This window comes from Propithecus coquereli, unplaced genomic scaffold, assembly GCF_000956105.1.
Source record: "Propithecus coquereli isolate 6110/MARCELLA unplaced genomic scaffold, Pcoq_1.0 Scaffold1, whole genome shotgun sequence".
Classification (NCBI taxonomy): domain Eukaryota; kingdom Metazoa; phylum Chordata; class Mammalia; order Primates; family Indriidae; genus Propithecus; species Propithecus coquereli.
Window position 1 is genome coordinate 19,455,556 of NW_012133857.1, and position 18,633 is coordinate 19,474,188.

An 18,633-nucleotide genomic window follows, 5' to 3' on the forward strand; every position below is an offset into this window, starting at 1 on the left:
TTACCACGTTCCTGTAAAAATTCCTTGTTCATAAAGGTCGTATTCTTTGTAAAGGATATATGCTTTTAGACGATTGGGTAATGGAAGAAATGACATGAAGACAGGGCAGCGCAAATGTAAACGTCCCATACACTTCCGGATCTTTAGGCGGCACAAATGTTTTAGGGAGCGAGGATTTGCTAAAATGAAAGAAATAGGCACATTATCCAAAAGGAAAAAAAATTAGTTTTTAGTGATCTTAGGGTTTAGTTAGTAAATGCTTTTGGTACATTTCATTTGTTGTGACTTAATGGGAAATAGCTTTTCAGTTTCATTGCAACGCTTGTTGTAGATACGATTTCAGAGCTATGTCAAGTTGTCAGGTTAGAGTCCAAAGCCTGGCATCAATTGTGGGTATGGGCTGCGAGACCTAAAGTCCTTAAGTCTGAATGTATTAGGCCATCCTCCCTCCCCCTTTTCCTCAGGGGCAGGCTAAAAACTGAAGATCACTCAGGAGGAAATGAGATGAAAGAAATTCTTAATTTGACTTAAGTACTACTTTGAAAGAATTTGGTTTGGAGAAGGATCATTTGATACCCTCTACAGACTTAGCTCTTAGCTTTTTCTCATCCCTGTTTTTATTGCCATTTCATAGCTTTTAATTCCTGTGTCTATAGTGTTCCTTCAGAGCCATGGTTTAGGTGGATTGGGATAAAAGTATTACCTACCTATGTAATAAGTAGTTACCTAACAGATTTTATCTCCTGGGAAAAGATAATAAGTACAAATAAAGTGTAGTTAGTAAAATTTTTAAGATAGGAATAGTATTTTTTTTTTTTGGTTTCTTTAGGTCAAGCTTCTAACTAGAATAGAAGAGTGTTCTAAAAAAAACCAAATGAGAATATAATTAGTATTTTGGTGGAAGTCTTCTACAAGAAATAGACTCACTTAAGATGAAATGTATTTCTGACCACAGTCCCTGTTTTTGAAGCACAGCTTTCAACTTTGAACAGATCCGAACTTGATCAACATAATCAAGCATCACTCGAACAACATTTCCAGAGAGATGTTGCAGCCATGATAAGGTTATTACTTCACAGAACTGAGGGGTAAAAAAATAAGAACTATGAAAGTAAATGAACAGCAGAAAGTACCTATGATTAAGCATAGTAATCAAAAGAACACTAAAATCAGAGCCAGCAAATGATCTCAAATTCCTCGTTTATAAAATATGGTCTTGAGCAAGAAAATCTCTCTCTTAGCCTTACCTCTAACATTTGGAAAAATACATACTGCTTTGCCTTCAGAACTATATAAGATGTAATAGGGGTGTGACAGAGAGTGTCACATATTATCTGTTAACCCTTTTGGTTGGTCATGTAGCTGTGTGAATAAAGATGACCTTTCCAGCTTCACTTGCAGCTAGATGTGGCCACCTAAGTTCTAGCCAATGAAATGTAAGTGGAAGTGTGAGCAACGCCTAGAATGTCCTTAAAGAGGAGTAAGGGGTGTGCTGCCTCCTGCCTGCCTTCTTGTGGCTGGAGTATGGATATGAATTTCTTGTGTGAATCATGAAGCTGTCCAATTAGAAGGCTATTTACTTCTGGCCTTTATATGAGAGACGAATGAGCCATCTTGTTAAAGCTACTCTTAGGGTTTTCTATCATTCATAACTGAATCCTACCTTGATACATGAGGGATAGGACAGTCTCTACCTTTAAGTAATTAATATGCTCTTAGACAAGATACCCAGATGGGAAATCTATATGAACAATTAGGAAATGATGCAAGATGATATATGCCTAATGCCAAATTAATGATATGGAAAGTAAGTCCTACATTAATCACCTAAAAATAATAAATCATATAATATTAAAATATTTTGGCTTTCACTTTTCACAATTCAAAGTACTTTTTCTAATTCACCATTTTCTATTTTCAAATTTTGATAATATGAATTCAAGTATTTATAGAGCATCCATTATGTGCTAAGCACAGATTTGTAAGCTGAGGAAAGTGATGAACAAGAGCTTATGTTCATGTATTTGTGGGGGAGGCACAATCAGTAAAATATTAAAATGATAATTTTAGAAAGAGATAAATGCTATAAAAGAAATGAACAGCATGATAAGAGAATGATTGGGGAAGGAAACTACCTCAGACAAGGTGGACAGGGAAGGGCTTCTTTGGGGAGGTGACACCTGAAATGAGACCTGAAGAGTGGCAGCCATGTGAAGAGCTGGGGGAAGAGCTCACACTGGGAGAACAGAAGTGGCCGTGTAGGTAGGGAAACTAGCAGAGTGTGGTGTGATGAAAGCCAAGAGGGAAAAATGTCTCAAAAAGGGAGGGGTGGCCAACTGTATTGGCAGTGATTCTTTTTTCACTGGAAAGGTGACCAAAGGAAACCGTTTAATCAAATGTTAGAGCTAAAAGAAATAGCCAAACCAAGGGGTACAGGTATTGGGAACCCAAAAGCATTTTAGTTAGATAACTCATTCAAAGAAAAAGCATAATTGGTATTTAAAACTGCATTCATTCTTCAAAACCTTGCTCAAATGTTGCTTCGTTTAGGAAGCTTCCTGACAGTGCTAGGTAGAGGTAAATAAATTTTTCCTCTGAACTATTTCTGTACCCTTTTACATCTTTCTATTGTGTTTATTTTATCACATTATAATTATTTTATCAGGTATTTATTATACTAGAATCTTTCTACCACGAGCTTCTGGAGACAGTGGATGGAGTGTATTTATTGCTGTAGTTTCAGGGCCACAGATAATGACTATAAAGCAATGCAGCCAGTGCTGTGGGCTTACCTTAGTATCTTTGATAACTGTAGATGTCCAGCCTTCAAAAGTATAGGAGGGATGAACTTTGTCCCCATGAGGACAATCAAAACATCGCTCTGTGTCATACCCATAATTCAACAGCATCCTGAGCATGACTTCATCTTTCAGTGTGTACTGCAGTGCTGATGGGAAATGTAAAGGATTAACTCTGCAGAAGTAGTTGACATTGGCCCCATGTCTTAGCAGCAGACTTATCAGCTCATAATTGCCCATCCTGAGGGCTATCTGGAGGCAGTTAACTGGGTCTTGATTAGGCAGAGCTCCAGCACTCAGAAGGAGCTTAACTGAAGAAAGGTCACCATTTGATACGGCAAAATACAAAGCTGACTTCCTTTGGTCATCGTAGTGTTTGCGAATTCTCTGATCTAGCATGAAATTCACATCAAACCCAGCCTGGATGAGAAGTTCCAGGCACTGAGGGTGTGCTCCTGCTGCTGCGCAGTGAATTGGGCTGATCCCACTCTGCTTAATGGCAGCAAGATCTGTAACTGGAATCAATATCTTCAGAGCTCTGAAAAAGAATTTCAAAGTGATTTCAAAATAGTTTTTGTTAAGATGCAACATTAACCTGTTTATGATTGCTTTATATTAACACTGGATGGTATTAGTATCAGGTGGTATTTAGAACCCCGAACAAAGAAGCACAATTCCTTCATTCAAAAGCTCAGATACCAAATAAAATCAAATGGAACTACTGTCTAGTTTATAAAACTCAGAATTCGCTCAGTCATTTGAGACCAGAGGCCTCCCATGTTGCCTAAGGACCTGATAATAAAAGTTTTATATCTCTTCAGAGGATGCTTGGCTTTAGTACTTTCTAGCTGGTCAAGAGTTTCTTATCTTTAAAAGGGGTGTTTAGTTGTAGGATCAGAAAAAAAGAATATAAATTTCCTAGTAGTGGTTCAGAATAAAAGGTAGCTATTACTATTTCTATTATTTACAGTAATGTAGTTGAACTTACAATAAGTGGCCTCTGTCAGCTGCCACATGAATGGGCAGGTGGCCTGAACTCTTAGGGATGTTGGCATCAGCTCCATACCCTAGCAAGAGAGTCACGGAGTCTGGATTTCCTCCGCTAGCGGCTTCAAGTAAGATGGAAGAAGAATCAGAGGCCTGACCATGAGCATTAGCTCCTAAGAGGATAAAGAGTCATGTTATGCAAAAATTCTTTTCCACTGTATTGCTTAAGCAATTAAAAAAATATACCACCAAAAAGCAATTAGTGAGCACCTACTCTAGCAAAGCACTAAGAATCAAAGAAATAAAATATGACCTCTTGCTCTCAAGCAGCTTCTAAACTAGATGGGGAGGGAAAAAATGGCACAAGCTGTTTCTAAATTATAAGTAGGTTGGCTTTCAGAGTAATTTTATAAGTTGTTTGGAACTTGAAAACTCCAGTAAAAATACTTTAATAAAAGGTAGTTTTACTTCTAGATCAGCCTACAAAAGCCCACTTAACTCAGCACTCTTAATATAGGATGGTACTAATAAACCTATTGAACTACATCACCACACCATCTAATGATGCTGTTTTGGTTGAAAAGGGCGTTTGTTCTAAGTTGTTCTTAGAGGTCTGTTCATAGTAAGAGACACTGTAATTATTTTTAATTGAAGTTAGGGACTGCTGATAGTTAAAAAGATAAATAGTAGTACAGCTTGAGTATCCCTTATTCAAAATGTCTGGGACCAAAAGTGTTTCAGATTTTGGATTTTTTTCAGATTTTTGAATATTTGCATTACACATACTGATTTAGCATCCCTAATCTAGAAATCTGAAATCTGAGATGCTCCAACGAACATTTCCTTTGAGTGCTACATTGGTGCTCAAAAAAGTTTTGGCTTTTGGAACATTTTGGATTTGGGATTTTCAGATTAGGGATGCTCAAACTGTGCCCTGAATACTAAGTGTCATGTGTGTGGTTTGGATAGTAAGAGTACAAACACAGGCAAAATGTCTTCTAGAGGATCTAGGGCTGGGTTTTTAAGAGGAGCTGGGAAGTGAAGGATAGAGAAAGGAGTTATGGAAGGCTTCTCAGCAAAGTGGCTTATGAAGAAAAAGTAGCATCTGGATGGACAAAAATTGAAGAGAGCATTCTCGGCACATTCATAGCTCATATGAAAAAGATGTGGGGTTCCAAATAGCCCCATGAGCCAGTACAGCCTCCAGAGTCATCAGGTACAGTGGCTGCTCCAAAACCCCATTTCTAGAATGTGTAAATAAAACCTAATAAGCCTCCATTTATTAAGTGCTCACTATGTGCTGGTTCCTTTATGTGCATAATAATTTCCAAACTTCACAACAACCCCCCAAAGTAGATGCTAATATCTTCATTTTAAAGATGAAGAAACTAAGGCTCATTGAGTTTGAGTGACTTCCCCAAAGACGCACGGCTAGTAAGCAAGGTAGTCAGGATTTGTACACAGGTATTACAGACTCATGGTTCATTTCTACAATGCCATGTTGCCACTCTAGCAGTGCCGGGTGGTAAAATAATGTAATTTGGAATCAGACAGATGTGGCTTCAAATGCTGGCCCTGCCATTTACTATCTATGTCACTTTGTGCAAATTACTTTGTAAGGAGGTTACTTACAGGAAATGCTCACTCACTGACCTCACTGAGGTCAACCCATGCTGGTTTCTTTGAAGATTAGAGGATTTAACATCTGTTGCCTCTCTTCTATTCTAAGCAAAAGGTTACTCTTTCCTCAAAGTCGAAAGAGCCAGTGTTTACTTTTGTTTTTCCAGCTAATGATGTAGACATCTCTTACATTGCTCATTCAAAACATCTTACTTAAAATGTCTTATGGGCATTGATTGGAAACTAGCCTTTCCCATACAATTTAGGAAAGATTTAGATAAGTCTAGAAAGTACAAAGTTGTTCTTAAGTATAGGGGTCCCTGCCATCTAGAATATTGGAAATCAGGTCCATGTATTGTTAAAGAATGAAATAGGCTTCTAGACATAGGGAAGAGACTAACGAAGATAATTCTAATATTGAGACTTTATTAAATCTTGGTAAAAGTTTGTTCCTTTGAATTAAAACTTTAGATACTACAGTGCTTCATCTAACAGTGTCATCAATGGAGGTCTCCTCAATGACAATAAATGCCAAAGTTCTAAGCCAAGGATCCCCACCAGTTAAATAGGATCTAAAATGGCCATAGCTATAGTGCTGGGGGCAGGGGAGGGGGCATATTTGAAAGGGAAGTCTTGCAACTGGTACCATCTCTGACCCTCACTTTCTCAAGTGCACAATGAGGATAGTACCTACTTCACAGAGTTTTTAAAGGATCATAAGGCAACATGGATAGCTTAATATCAGTTGCTTAGAAAGTTCTCAGTAAATATAAGTTGCCTTCCTCCTCTCTTGGAGTTTTGGTTATTACTAGAGAGAAGAACGGGGACCCAAAGAGAAAAAAATCAGGAAGAATTCCCTAACATCTAAAGCCATTCGATGACAAATTAAACTGCCTCATGATAGCCTAAGCAGAGGTAACATGTAGAGGATGTTGCAGGATCTTTGATTTTATGATTCTAGAAAAAGACAACATAAAAAAAGTTAAAAAAAAAATCATCCTCTTAGCATGGTGAGGAAACATTAAGTAAAAGAGTAACCCGCATCTTGGTAATTTTAGGGAAATTATATCACACCAAATAAGAAATTCAATCTCTATTTTAGGCTTTTCAATAGTCAATATTAACACAAAGTTTTATCAAACATTTATATTAGGCTTAATGAAAATGTTAACTTCTATCATTTTGAAGCTCTCCATCAAGAGGAGAACACTTGGATCACATTACCCCTTGGCAGGTTAGGACCATACAGAAAATCTTGCCTTTCTGCAGTAACATTTCCATGATTTCAGTGTGCCCATTTTGAGCAGCTAGAGCAAGAGGAGTGAATCCATAGGAGCTCTGTGGGTCAATGTGCGCCCCAGAAGCCAGCATAAGCTTCACCATGTCCTGTCTGCCCAGTTTGGCTGCTTCATGGAGAGCTGTCCTCTCGTTGGCACACCGCAGATTGACATCTGCTCTGTGGCTGATCAGCAAGGCAGCCATGTCGTAGGAGTCACGCAGAACAGCTGGGAAATTAGAAGTGAGGTGGGCATTATGTTCAATAGGAAGTGGAGGTTGGAGTATCCTATTGGCTAGTGTCCCTCAGGCTTTCTTAAGGAGTTCTCCCTACCTACCCCCGACCTGCCCCAACACTGTGTTTAGGAAACAAATTATAAAATAAGGCATATGTCGAATAATATCAATAATGTTTTACATCAGTGGGCTATTTATTTTTCTGTAAGCCATGACCATTCATTGTCTGCTTCTATGGACAATGTGCTGATTATTCACTGGCAGCTTATGTGGTTGAAACACAAACATATAAAACTTTCATTTACCATCTTTATTTTCTCAAGAAAATGGGAACTTAAATACTCAATACAGGCCAGGCGCAGTGGCTCACGCCTGTAATCCTAGCACTCTGGGAGGCCGAGGCGGGCAGATTGTTTTAGCTCAGGAGTTTGAGACCAGCCTCAGCAAGCGCGAGACCCCATCTCTACTAAAAAAAATAGAAAGAAATTATCTGGACAGCTAAAAATATACAGAAAAAATTAGCCGGGCATGGTGGTGCATGCCTGTAGTCCCAGCTACTTGGGAGGCTGAGGCAGGAGGATCGCTTGAGCCCAGGAGTTTGAGGTTGCTGTGAGCTAGGCTAATGCCACGGCGCTCACTCTAGCCAGGGCAACAGAGTGAGACTCTGTCTCAAAAAAAAAAAAAAAAAAAAGTACTCAATACAGTCCTGAAAATGCTTGTAGATGCTTTAAAAGAGGAAAAACAAAAACAGCAACAGAACCTACCTCAGCAAATTACTAAAATATAATTTAAATATGCATGTTTGGGTGAGTGGCTGAGACCATAGAAAATGGTTTTGGCCTGTGTTTCCCAAATGTGTTGTTCAGAAAGCCCCTGGAGGTTCTTTGTGAAGAAAATGATTCTGTCATTAAAGAAAAAATACAATAAAAGACTTGGGAATGCTGTGTATTCTAACACTCTCTTCAAGATTCATTTTGTACACTGGTATATTGAAGCCTCTGAGAAATCTTAAGTTAAGCAAGCCTAAACTTGCTTAACTTTGACCCAGCATTTTCCTTGATCTATCAGTGGGGACATGCTGTTCAGGTGCCACAGAAATGGAATCATTTGACCAGGCAGAAGTCAAGGGAGGAAAACCAGCTCTTTCCACCATCATTGTTATGACAAGCTTCACAGCTTCATGTCTTTTACATATGTGACTTTTACACACACAGATAAATACTGCTATTATCCCAGCCTTATAGACGAGGAAACAGGTTTAGAGAGGTTAGACTTGATCCAGAGTTCTTTTCACTGTACAGTATTATGCTATATAGTTTGAGTGCTTTCTCAGAGAGGGCTCTTCTTGGTGTTTTTTCTGTAAATGTAAAGCCTTAGAGAGCATCTTGGGACAAATCATGAAGGGATTCCAAATCCCAATTTTTGGCAGTACTCTGATTGCTGTTCTCTTTAGTTTTTGTTTTGATAAAAGATATACATACGTAGAATTTAAAGAGTCAGTTACTATAAAGTCCACTACTGTTTCCCTAGTCTTTTTCTTCTTCCCCAGAGGCATCTTTTAGCTGATTCTTTGATATTAACATTTTTTTTCTAAATAACCTCCTTGTAGTGTTAGTCTTTGATTTTTTGGTTTTGGCATAACTTAATGACTTCTCACCATGGAAAATGAAGATTTAACTTGCTTTTCTCCTTCTGTCCCTACCACACATACACATTTTTCATCCAAACATCCTTCTAATATTTTTATAGTGTAATTTTTGTTAGAGAAATATTGTGTTTGCCTTATTATGTTTGCTATTCAAAGCTGGACTATGATTATATTTCCTTTTCTGCACATCTTTTTGTTTTCTCTAGAGTTCATACTTGTCTTACATTTCATTTGCTTAGTTTTCAATTTGCTTATCATTAATTCAACCCCAAACCCTCTAAACTGTCTAAATCTCCTTTCAAAATATTCATTCCTATCCCATCGTGGTCTTGAAGAAGGCTGTACCTGGGGCTTCCTGACCTGTTCTTGTCTTGACTTAGTGCCTAGTAACGTATCATCCTTGGATCGCTGTTCCCATCATCCTGGGGATCTCATTTTCCTGCCACCTGAGCTGGATCTCCTGGTTCCTGGATCCCAAGCTTTTGTTTTTCTAGTTTACTCCCATATTGGTAGCTTCCTAAGAAGGCTGTGTGAGAGAAGAATTTTTTGAGATCGCCTATGTCTGAAAATATATGTCTTCCACGTCTTTACCTTCAGATTTGATAGTTTGGCTAAATATAGAAGTTTAAGTTGGAAATAATTTTCTCTCAGAACTTGTAGAACTATTCTCCACCAATTTATTCCAGCTTTTAGTTATCATTGAGAAGTCTAAAACCATTCTGATTTGTCATCTTTTGTATACAATGTGTCCCTTTGTTTTCCCCCTTCTGTTAGGAAGCTTGTAGAAACTTCTCTTTGTCCCTGGTGGCTGTGTCTTTTTTTTTTTTTAAAGCTTTTTATGCTTTTTTGTTATGATAAAATGGGTTCATTTTCAATGAACTTAGACCATATATGCGGAAAATGACCCATAATCCTACTTCTTTCAAATGATCTTCGTCGATATTTTCATATCTATCCTTGCATTTATTTCTATATATATTAAGTTTATAGAAATGATGTTTAACCACATTTTGTTAACAAATTCTCTAATAACTGGCTTTTCTGCATTTATACTGTTAATTCACATTTGGATGATGATCCTTAGTCACTCAAGATCGTAAAACACCTGAATTTATCCATCTCACTATTCCTTCACTAGTTATTGGCACTAAACGTGTGTGAGGAATCTTGCTAGATGCCAGGGTGCTGAATCAGAATGAATTCTGCCTACAACTATTTACAAGGTGCCATAGAAAGTGCTCTAATTGCCCTGAGACCGGAATCAAAGTGCTAAAGATGTTGGGTCATTTGTAATTCATTGAGCTGCTGCTTAGTGTGCCCTTTCATTCTGGAAACACATGTCCTTTGTTTTAGGAAATCCTTTTCTTGACTTATTTCATTGGTGATATATTGCCTCCACCTTGTCTGTTCTCTCAATCATTTCTGTCATTCATGTGTTGTTTCTCTTGGGTCGTCCTTCTAATTTTTAAATTTCTTTTCTTTCCTATTTTCCATTTCTTATCTTTTTCTGGAAGCTTTCCTAAACTTCAACTTCTAGCATCGTTATGGGTTTTTAAAGAACATCTTTTTGTTTTGGTATTTTTTTTAGTATCCTGTTCTTATTTCATTAATTTCATTAATATCATTAATTAAGAAATTAATGATAATTTCACTTTACATTTTATTTCCCCCAAATAATCTGTTCCTCCAAGTTGCTTATCTGTTTGTCGAAGACTTCCCTCAGACACCCTTTGGCTCTCTGCTCATGATTAAGAGCTGGGGACTAAAAAGCTGATTGGAAATTCTAAACAGTGGATGGGGCTTGTGGGTTGTGGGCTTAACTATAGGTTGATACGTTTGAGCCATTTATTGGTAAACCCCCAATGTCATTATCTTTAGATCTTTCTTCTTGTGCTGGTCAAATTTTCCAGAGAAGCCTCCTCATAGAGGGTGAGGGCCTGGCTGCCAGTTTTCTGGGTAGCTGGAGTGGGGGAGGGCTGGGTGGTCTGAGCCTATGTTTGCTTAATTCCTTCAGTGTTTTCAGTTTAGTACTCCCACCCTCGCCTTAAATCCTCTGGTCCAGAGACTCTCCATTTAAGCTATGGAGAGAATAAACCTCCAGAATTCTACTGGGGTGGGGGAGGAGTGATCTAGAGATCTGACCACCTGCTTTTTAATTGTTTTCAACTAATTCTCCCGTTTCTGCTGCCTGCCTAGCCACTCTCCATGGGGTAACTTTGCTGTCCTCTTATGTCTCACACCAGAGTGAAGTGGTTCAAGTAAGGCACCATGCAAGATGAACTGCTCTTAATCAGGCAGAGATTTTGGCCTCAGGCACCTCACAAGCAGCCTATGGAAAGCTTTTGGAGGGTCAGGTACACATGTCTGGTCATTGGGACCAGAGGGACAGTGCTCCAACTATGTCCCAAAAGCTGTCTTTGAAACCTGTGGGCATGAAGGAGACTCGAACCACCGACTCTTCTGTAGAGACAAGGTGTTCATTACCTGTAAGAAGAGGAGAATTGCCTTCGAAATTCTTAGCATTCGGATTGCAGCCATTCAGAAGAAGAAAACTGGCATTTTCTAAGAGGCAATTACTGACAGCCAAAAAAAGTGGTGTTTCACCATTGTGGGTTGTTTGCTCCCATGTGCTGGGTTTTGAAGCTGAAATAGCACACAGGTTAAGATGTAGAAATAAATTTTAAATTTATTTCTTAGAAGCATCAAAAAGAGTAAAAGGGAGTTTACCTTTTAGGGTTATTTCCAAAATGTTCTTATTTATTTGCACTGCAGCCTTATGCAAAGGAAGCCAGCCGATCTCATCTGCTTCATCAAAAGCAGAATGGTACTTGGTTAAGTGTGACAATGCATCTTCCTTACCTATTAACAAGTCAAATGAGAACAGATTCACTTTTGGCACACATACAAGGCAGCCTATATTGCTTCTGAATTCCACCACCAAATTTAGTGTGTGAGACAACAGAATTCTAGCACCACCTTTTACAAAAGACAAATTCCAAAGACATAGGACAGACAATAAGAACTGCCATCTAGCATTCCATACCACCTGGGCCTGTGAACACCCACCCCAGTGTCTTGTTACATACAGAAAAATAGCCCCCTCTATGAGGAACCCTGGAGCTCTTTGCTAAGTTGTGTTGACGTATTTTCTCCCAGAAAGGCCACATCAGACTCTTGGCAGTCAGCTGGGGACCCCCGTGGTGTTCAGCGTTTGGAAAAACCTGCCCCTAGGCTTCTGGAGCTTCAAGGGAAATGCAGCCAGTTGTCGCCATCACGTCTTACCACAGTTAAAGGAGATAGACTAGGAAGAGTACTTAACTGTCTCTATTGTTTCAACTATCTTCTTATAGTCAGTGCTCAAAAAGGAATGGAAGCTGTGCAGAAAAAAAAAATACATGTGTAATTCCAAAACTGAGGAAAAAACTAAGGTATCTGACAAAAATCAAAAGGAAAGGGTAAAGGCAGTAATAGTTAATCAGGAATGAACTCTCATATGAGGCAATGACTGAGGCTTACTAGAAATACTTCTATTTGTAAAATGTAAAATATTGTAAAATGTTTCCCTAGAACGTGCCCTTAACACATTCTGGGGAAACTCCTTCCCATGTCTGCCTTCCCTCATTAGACTTCGCTGCTTTAGGGCCAGGACTGTGTGAGGGCCTGGATCCCAGTAAGCCCCCAATCAGTGTTTGCTGAACTGAATCAAACCTGCCTAGGAATGAAAGGTCACATTACTGCACGGTAGTATTTAATGGCCACCCTGTAATGTCAGTAATTCTAGCAAAAATTATTTTAAAAATAGTAGATCGTCATGGTGTGAGTTTTTAACACAAAAGTATAGGACTAGTGTGTGGTTTAGAGCACAGAGTGGCTCTTCATTTACTAGCTCTTGGCCTTGGGTAAGTCACTTAACTTTTCTGTGCCTCAGTTTCCTCACCTCTAAATGGGGATAATAAGAGTACCTACCTCACAGAGAGGTAATGAGAATTAGAATTTAAATGAATTAATATTTATGAAGTACTTAAAATAATAGTGATCACTCCATGAGTTTGTTACATTAAAAAAATACCATAAGATTGATGTACTTCATCATCTCTATATTTATTTATGTTTTCTTTTTTAACATTTTTTATCTACTGACAAGTATGTAGAGCAATCTATATTTAATTATAAAATCTCCCGGGGTCAAAAGACATTTATCCTGTTTTACCTCAGGCAGGCAAATAGAGATCACCATCCCAAGCAAACTAGGTTTATCACCCCAGTAAAAACCATGGTTCCCACCTCAGGGGGCTGAGGCTGCTGATCACAGGGAGTGTTTGACCAGGTGTGCTTGACTGCCTATAGCCAGGGCCATTCTTACACCACGGAGGGACACATCGGTCCTTTTCTACTGTTACCATAACAGAACTCTGAATCCACATCTTTAGAAGGGGATAATCTCTCCTGGGTTTAAGTTTACATCATCCCACCTTTTGACTTGAGTAGGTCAAAGACTAGACCCCATCCCCACCTACCCCACTAATAACTTTCTATGTGTCTTGGTTGGATTTATGCATTTCTTTAGCTCCCTGAAGACAAGATCTGTCAGAGTTTTCTTCTCTAGCCCTTCATAGCCTTATTTATTTCTTCCTTCTGATTTCCAGTCTGCACCTCCTCACCCAGATTTGCTGCTAACCTCCTTCAACTACTTTTTTTAACTGCCTAATTAAATTCTGAATTCTTTCCAGATTTTTCCTGTCTCATCAAGCATCATGTCTTGAACATATTTAAATGACAGTTCCTTGGATTCTGACCCTCTCTCCTGTTTTTGTCACAACAATAGAGTTAAGCTAATGACAAGTCTCAGCTGTTGAATACAGTACTTCATACTACACTGCCCACGAGGAAACATTACCTCTCATCCTCAGGTGCACGTTGTGTTGTTCCTGGCATGTAAATATCCTGCAAACTCTGTTGAATGCTGAACTGAGTGTCAAAATCATCCTCTAAGTCTTCATCACTGGTGTAATTATCCATGTGAAACGCCGACAAGTTTACTTTAAAGTCAGAATGAATTAAAAATATTTTTCCAGTTGTGAAAAGATTATCAACTGCTTAAAATTATAAATGAAATTTAGAAAATTAGAAAATTAATAGGATTGATAAATGAAGAAAATACAAAATTTAGAAAACACAGTATTCATTTAAAAAATTTTCCATAAATTTACAACAGTTTCCTGAACTTCCATAGATTCAACATAAATTAGAAGTTTCCACAAGTAGCCATTTACTTAAAGCTTATTCAGGAAAAACAACCGTTCACGTAAGACTTAGGTCAGTGCCATTGTAACATTGATAATGCTCATATTGATCTATTTTAGGCTTGCCTTGTGAGTTTTTCTGCGATTGTAGCACTCACCCAAAATATCTTTAGAGTATTCCGCTGAAAATAATATTTTACTTAGTAATCACTAAAAGTAAACATGTTATAGGAATAAATGTACTCTTGTAATACAACATATAATAGGAATAGCATAGCAAAAACAAATGTATTCTATTAGACAGTATCTAAATGGTTTTAAAAGAACATTTTCAGTTTTAGCATTAAATAGGTTTGATCACATATGAAAGACTCGTTTACCTTTTGTTATATCCTTTAGGACAGCACTGAAGTTTTCACTGTTAAGGACTAGCACATGTAAGGCTCAGAATTTTCATTTATATTTAGGATCTCCACTCCCCTGCAGTGACCATTCCATTAATAGCTTTACTATAAATACTTGATCATAAGACAGTCTGGCACATTCTCCTTGTTTTTTTACATGTGGTTTAGCTCTCTTTGGAAACATGATCTCTTTTCTTCACTGCTGTAATCCATCAAATTTAAAGGATTAAATATTTTATTCCTGGGATAAAATGTTTTAGCAAGGGGCTGGCCATGGAAAGAGAATTCATTCTCTTAAGACCCATGTGCACAGCCACTGCAAATCAGAATCAATTTTCCACTTAAGAGAGGCCAAACATTTTGCTCGGACTGAATTATCAAGAGTGACTGTCCCAACAGTCCAGATTCACTGGGTAGCTGTACCTGTATTTTCCTTGTGTTACAGAACTGTGGCCTTACGTGTCCTGGGAATCCTAAGGAAGGAATTAACTCTACACAAGACAATAAAATTTTGACTAAAACTTCGTTTTGTTGAAACATTTAAAAATTGTTAATATACACTAAAAATAGCAAAGGGACCACTTGACATTTCAGATTAAATACGCAGCAAATGCCAAAGAGCACAATGTCACATCAGCTGTAGGAGTGGGGGTGCTCTCCAGCCATCTCACTGCCTCTGTGGGTCAACTTCACTGCTTCGTGTTTCCTTTCCTAGTCACAGGAGTACTGTTAGCAATGGAACTAAGGTCTTAAAAGTATGAAATAGGGGTTTAGTTATGTAGTTGTCTTTAATATTTTCCTTATTTACAATTTCTTAATTTATGTATTTGAGATGTTTAATGTATAATTCCTTCAGGTAGGTGAGTGAAAAGTAAACTATTACTGAAGCCGAATAAATGACTTAACTTATGAAAGAGATAATTTCTGATATTAGTTGAATTTTATCTATTTAATCCCTCAAATCTTTTTTTCACATAGATATCAAACTTAAAAAAGAAACTAAATAAAACCTTCAAAGATTTTTCATATGCTTCCAACAAACACTTCTTTTCACATTTTTCTTCCACACACAGGTAGAGTCTGGCTGTAATCTCAAAAGAGTCCACCTAGAAGGCCATATTCCAAACAATAGTGGTATATAAGGGAGAAGAACAATGCAAAGACCATTTCAAAGACCATTTAGAAGAACAACAACAAGATACTTGGTTTTATAATATATATATTTTTAAGTAAGTGAAGACAATATATATTTTTTTACTTCTTTCAGATGTTTTCTAAATTTGTCCAATTTAGTCATCCAATTGACAAAGCAAAGCAACCCCACGCTTGATCCAGTGTTGAGTGGGTTGGTCTGTTTTTAACAACATTGCAATGACAAAGTTAGTAGAATGTCCTGTAGTAGAGAGGGTTCCTTTACGTTCACTTGTCTTGTAGAGGGGACAGACATAGGCATCCGATTTTATAATACGAGACTTTTCAGCTTGAAAAAAAAGAAATACATTCATTTGATAAAGAGAAAACAGTTATTCTAGGTACTAGAAGAACAACTATTTATCTTGTATATAAAATGGCCAGTACTGAATCTAAGATCATTATTATGATATGCAAAGGTTTTTAAAGTTTGTTGAAAGTTGGGTATAATATGTTTGTGAAACAAGGCAAGTGATTGCATGTGATGCATGATTCTAGGTGTAGAAGACAGGAATTGATTTTTTTAAGTTCTGATCACTTAGCAGGCATGAAGGAACTAAAGAGGTACTTGGAAGGGAAGGAATAAGAGAAGCAGAGGGTAGGGAAGAGGGAATAAAATACAGTGTAGATAATGGGGGAGACCTGAAAGGAGAAACACAACCACTTAGAGCTCTAATACAAGAAATCCATAAATTAAAAGAAGCTGAAGTTTCTATTTGTTTTGAGCAGGTTACTAATAAGAAAAACACACCAACTCTTATCAATTCACAAAAAGAATCTATGTGCAACCCCAAAAAGCTAGATATGAGATGTTAGGAGTCTTTCTAAACTAAGGTTACATTTGTCATAGCTGTAATTGAACCACAGTAATAATGAAAATATTTGATAGGTTAGGTGATGATTCTGGATGATTTGTAAATGTTTTCATTTGTTGTTATTTAAGAATAAAAAAGTTATGGAAGAGAAAACAAAAGAATGAGCCTCATTTTTTCAGACTTGTGGAAAAATTATGACAGCAACAGGAGGGAAGGAGCAAGCTTCTCCATGGGGGAAAAAGTGGCCTCCATGCTATGTGGCTTGCAATAGCTACACTTTGGGGCACCTGGCTGGCTCCTAGGCCTAGAGCTTTCTTATACCCAGAAAATGCTAGTCACTAGCTGGAGACTGTGTCAAGCCTATTTGTGCCTCTGGGCAGTGTGCAAAAGGAGTCCAGAATCAAAATATGGATGGGCAGCTGTAGGATCTTTGAAACCCCTTGTAGAAGTGGGTGGGGAGAGGGATAAAGAGAACAGTACCTCCCATGGGCTAAGAGCATAAAGAGGCAGAGTGAATTCACTATGGCAAGGATGTGGAAACAACCCAAGTGCCCGTCAATTCATGAGTGGATTATTAAAATTTGGTATACGTATACAATGGAATGTTACTCAATTATAAGAAACGACAGTTATCTAGCACCTCTTATATTTTCTTGGATACAGCTTGAGTCCATTATCCGAAGTGAGGTATCACAAGATCAGAAGAATGGGCTCCACTTGTACTCACCATCAAATTGGCACTGACTGATCAGCACTATGGCGCTCACACAGTAGTAATATTTTCCAGGGATTAGGGGGATGGGGGGTAAACCCATAACTAAAGGACACAGGGAGCATTGTAGAGGGGAAGGGCATGCCTCTAACCCTCGCTTGGGTAAGGCAAAGACATAAAATGTAACCAAAATGTTTGTACCCTCATAATATCCTGAAATGAAAAAAAAAAAAAGAATACTGGTGATTTAGAAAGCGTATTAACCACAATGAATTCTATAGCCATATAACAAATTACATTTCATCTTTAGGTTCCTTGGCGATTGCAAAAAACGTGTCACCTGGGGCAGGGGGAGATGGGGTGGGGCTGGGAAATGGGGTGGGCAGGAATATCTCAATGTGTAACCAGAGTTGTCCTAGCAACTCTGCTTGTGATTCTCTTTCTACCAGTCAGAGGTTCCAGAAATAAACCTCCTTCATCATTAGTTATTCAAAGAAAAAAGAGGCAGAGTGATATTCCAAAAATAGTGTAAGTGCCACACACAAAAAAGGGAGAATAATATATTTCCAATGTAAATAATGTAACTATTCCACCAATGTTTATTATAATTGAGGTAAATCCTAAAAAGTTTGAGCAAAAACTTATTTGGAGGAGCAATTAATATCTATCATTATTCTCCCTAAAACTCAAAAAAATTTTGTTAAGAGAATATTTACTTGGTTTTATCCATATGATGGGCATCAGGTCAAACAGAAGTTTGGGATATTGTTCAGCAAGCAATCCACTGTAAAAAGAAATTGACAGAAATTATTAAAAATAACTTACGAAATTTGCTTCTAAGAAGAGATTGCTACTTGGCTTTTAATATAAGAAAGGACCAGAGATATAGAGGAAAAGAAATGTAAAAAAAGAAAATGAAGAAGTAGCAATGAAGAATTGAGAGAAACAAAAGAAAATTATGAAAAAGCAAAGTGTAAAACAGTGGACAAATATTAGTCTCTACTAATTTTTTTCTTTTTTTTAAGAAACAGGGTCTTCTTCATATCCCAGGCTGGAATGAAGTGATGTGATCACAGCTCACTGCAACTCCTGGGCTCAAGCAATCCTCCTGCCTCAGCGTCCCAAGTATCTGGGACGACAGTCACACGCCACCACACCTGGCTAATTTTTTAAAAATCTTTTGTATAGATGGGGTCTTACTATGTTGCTCAGGCTGGTCTCAAACTCCTGGGCTCAAGGGATCATCCCACCTTGGCCTCTCCAAGTGCTGGGATTACAGGTGTGAGTCACCGTGCCCAGCCCTGCCAATTTTTAAGTACCATCCAGGAGGCAGACATTATACTATCACATTTGACCCTCACAAATGATCCTGTCCCCATTCCTTTTCCTATTTCACAGATAAAGATTGGAGGCTCAGAGACACTGAGTACTTTTCTCACAGTTACATAGCTCTTAAGTGCCAGCGTCAGGATTCAAACATAGATCTGCCTATCTAGAAAATCTGGTTTCTTTTCACTGTGCTTCATTGTTGAGTGGTTGGTTGGAAGGAAGGAGGGAAGGAAAAAACGAATCCATACATAAGGCAAATTGAGTTAAGAACAATGGCTGTAAAGTGATGAAAAAAGAAAAGAGATAGAAATAATAAAATGAATTATGTGCAGTTGGGTCCCCTCATAACACCATTTGGAACTATTTCTGTCGGA

General features: G+C 38.0%; 2 protein-coding genes across 2 annotated transcripts in view; both read right to left on the minus strand.

Moving 5' to 3' along the window:
* On the minus strand, nt 1–13,584 carry ASB14 (ankyrin repeat and SOCS box containing 14). Its single transcript, XM_012638735.1, has 10 exons — nt 13,463–13,584; nt 11,885–11,939; nt 11,679; nt 11,293–11,424; nt 11,050–11,208; nt 6,665–6,910; nt 3,787–3,958; nt 2,793–3,336; nt 928–1,081; nt 1–179 (listed from the first exon to the last, which is right to left on the minus strand). The coding sequence occupies exons 1-10, from the start codon at nt 13,582–13,584 to the stop codon at nt 1–3; spliced, it is 1,764 nt and encodes a 587-aa protein (XP_012494189.1).
* A 1,917-nt stretch (nt 13,585–15,501) lies between these two features.
* DNAH12 (dynein, axonemal, heavy chain 12) overlaps nt 15,502–18,633 on the minus strand; it is a 236,169-nt gene continuing 233,037 nt past the window's right edge. The window contains 2 exon segments of the mRNA XM_012640974.1: nt 15,502–15,692; nt 17,647–17,714. Coding sequence (XP_012496428.1) covers nt 15,502–15,692; nt 17,647–17,714 — 259 coding nt within the window.

What these genes read in the sequence shown, in the direction of transcription:
- ASB14 (XM_012638735.1), bottom strand. Translation starts at nt 13,584, where the DNA reads ATGGATAATTACACCAGTGATGAAGACTTAGAGGATGATTTTGACACT. An exon ending in CAATTCTCCTCTTCTTACAG is followed by an intron (nt 6,911 to 11,049) that starts GTAATGAACACC and finishes CTAATTTCCCAG; the next exon opens with CTGTTCTGCGTGACTCCTAC. An exon ending in AGAAATACATTTCATCTTAA is followed by an intron (nt 180 to 927) that starts GTGAGTCTATTT and finishes CTTTCATTTTAG; the next exon opens with CAAATCCTCGCTCCCTAAAA.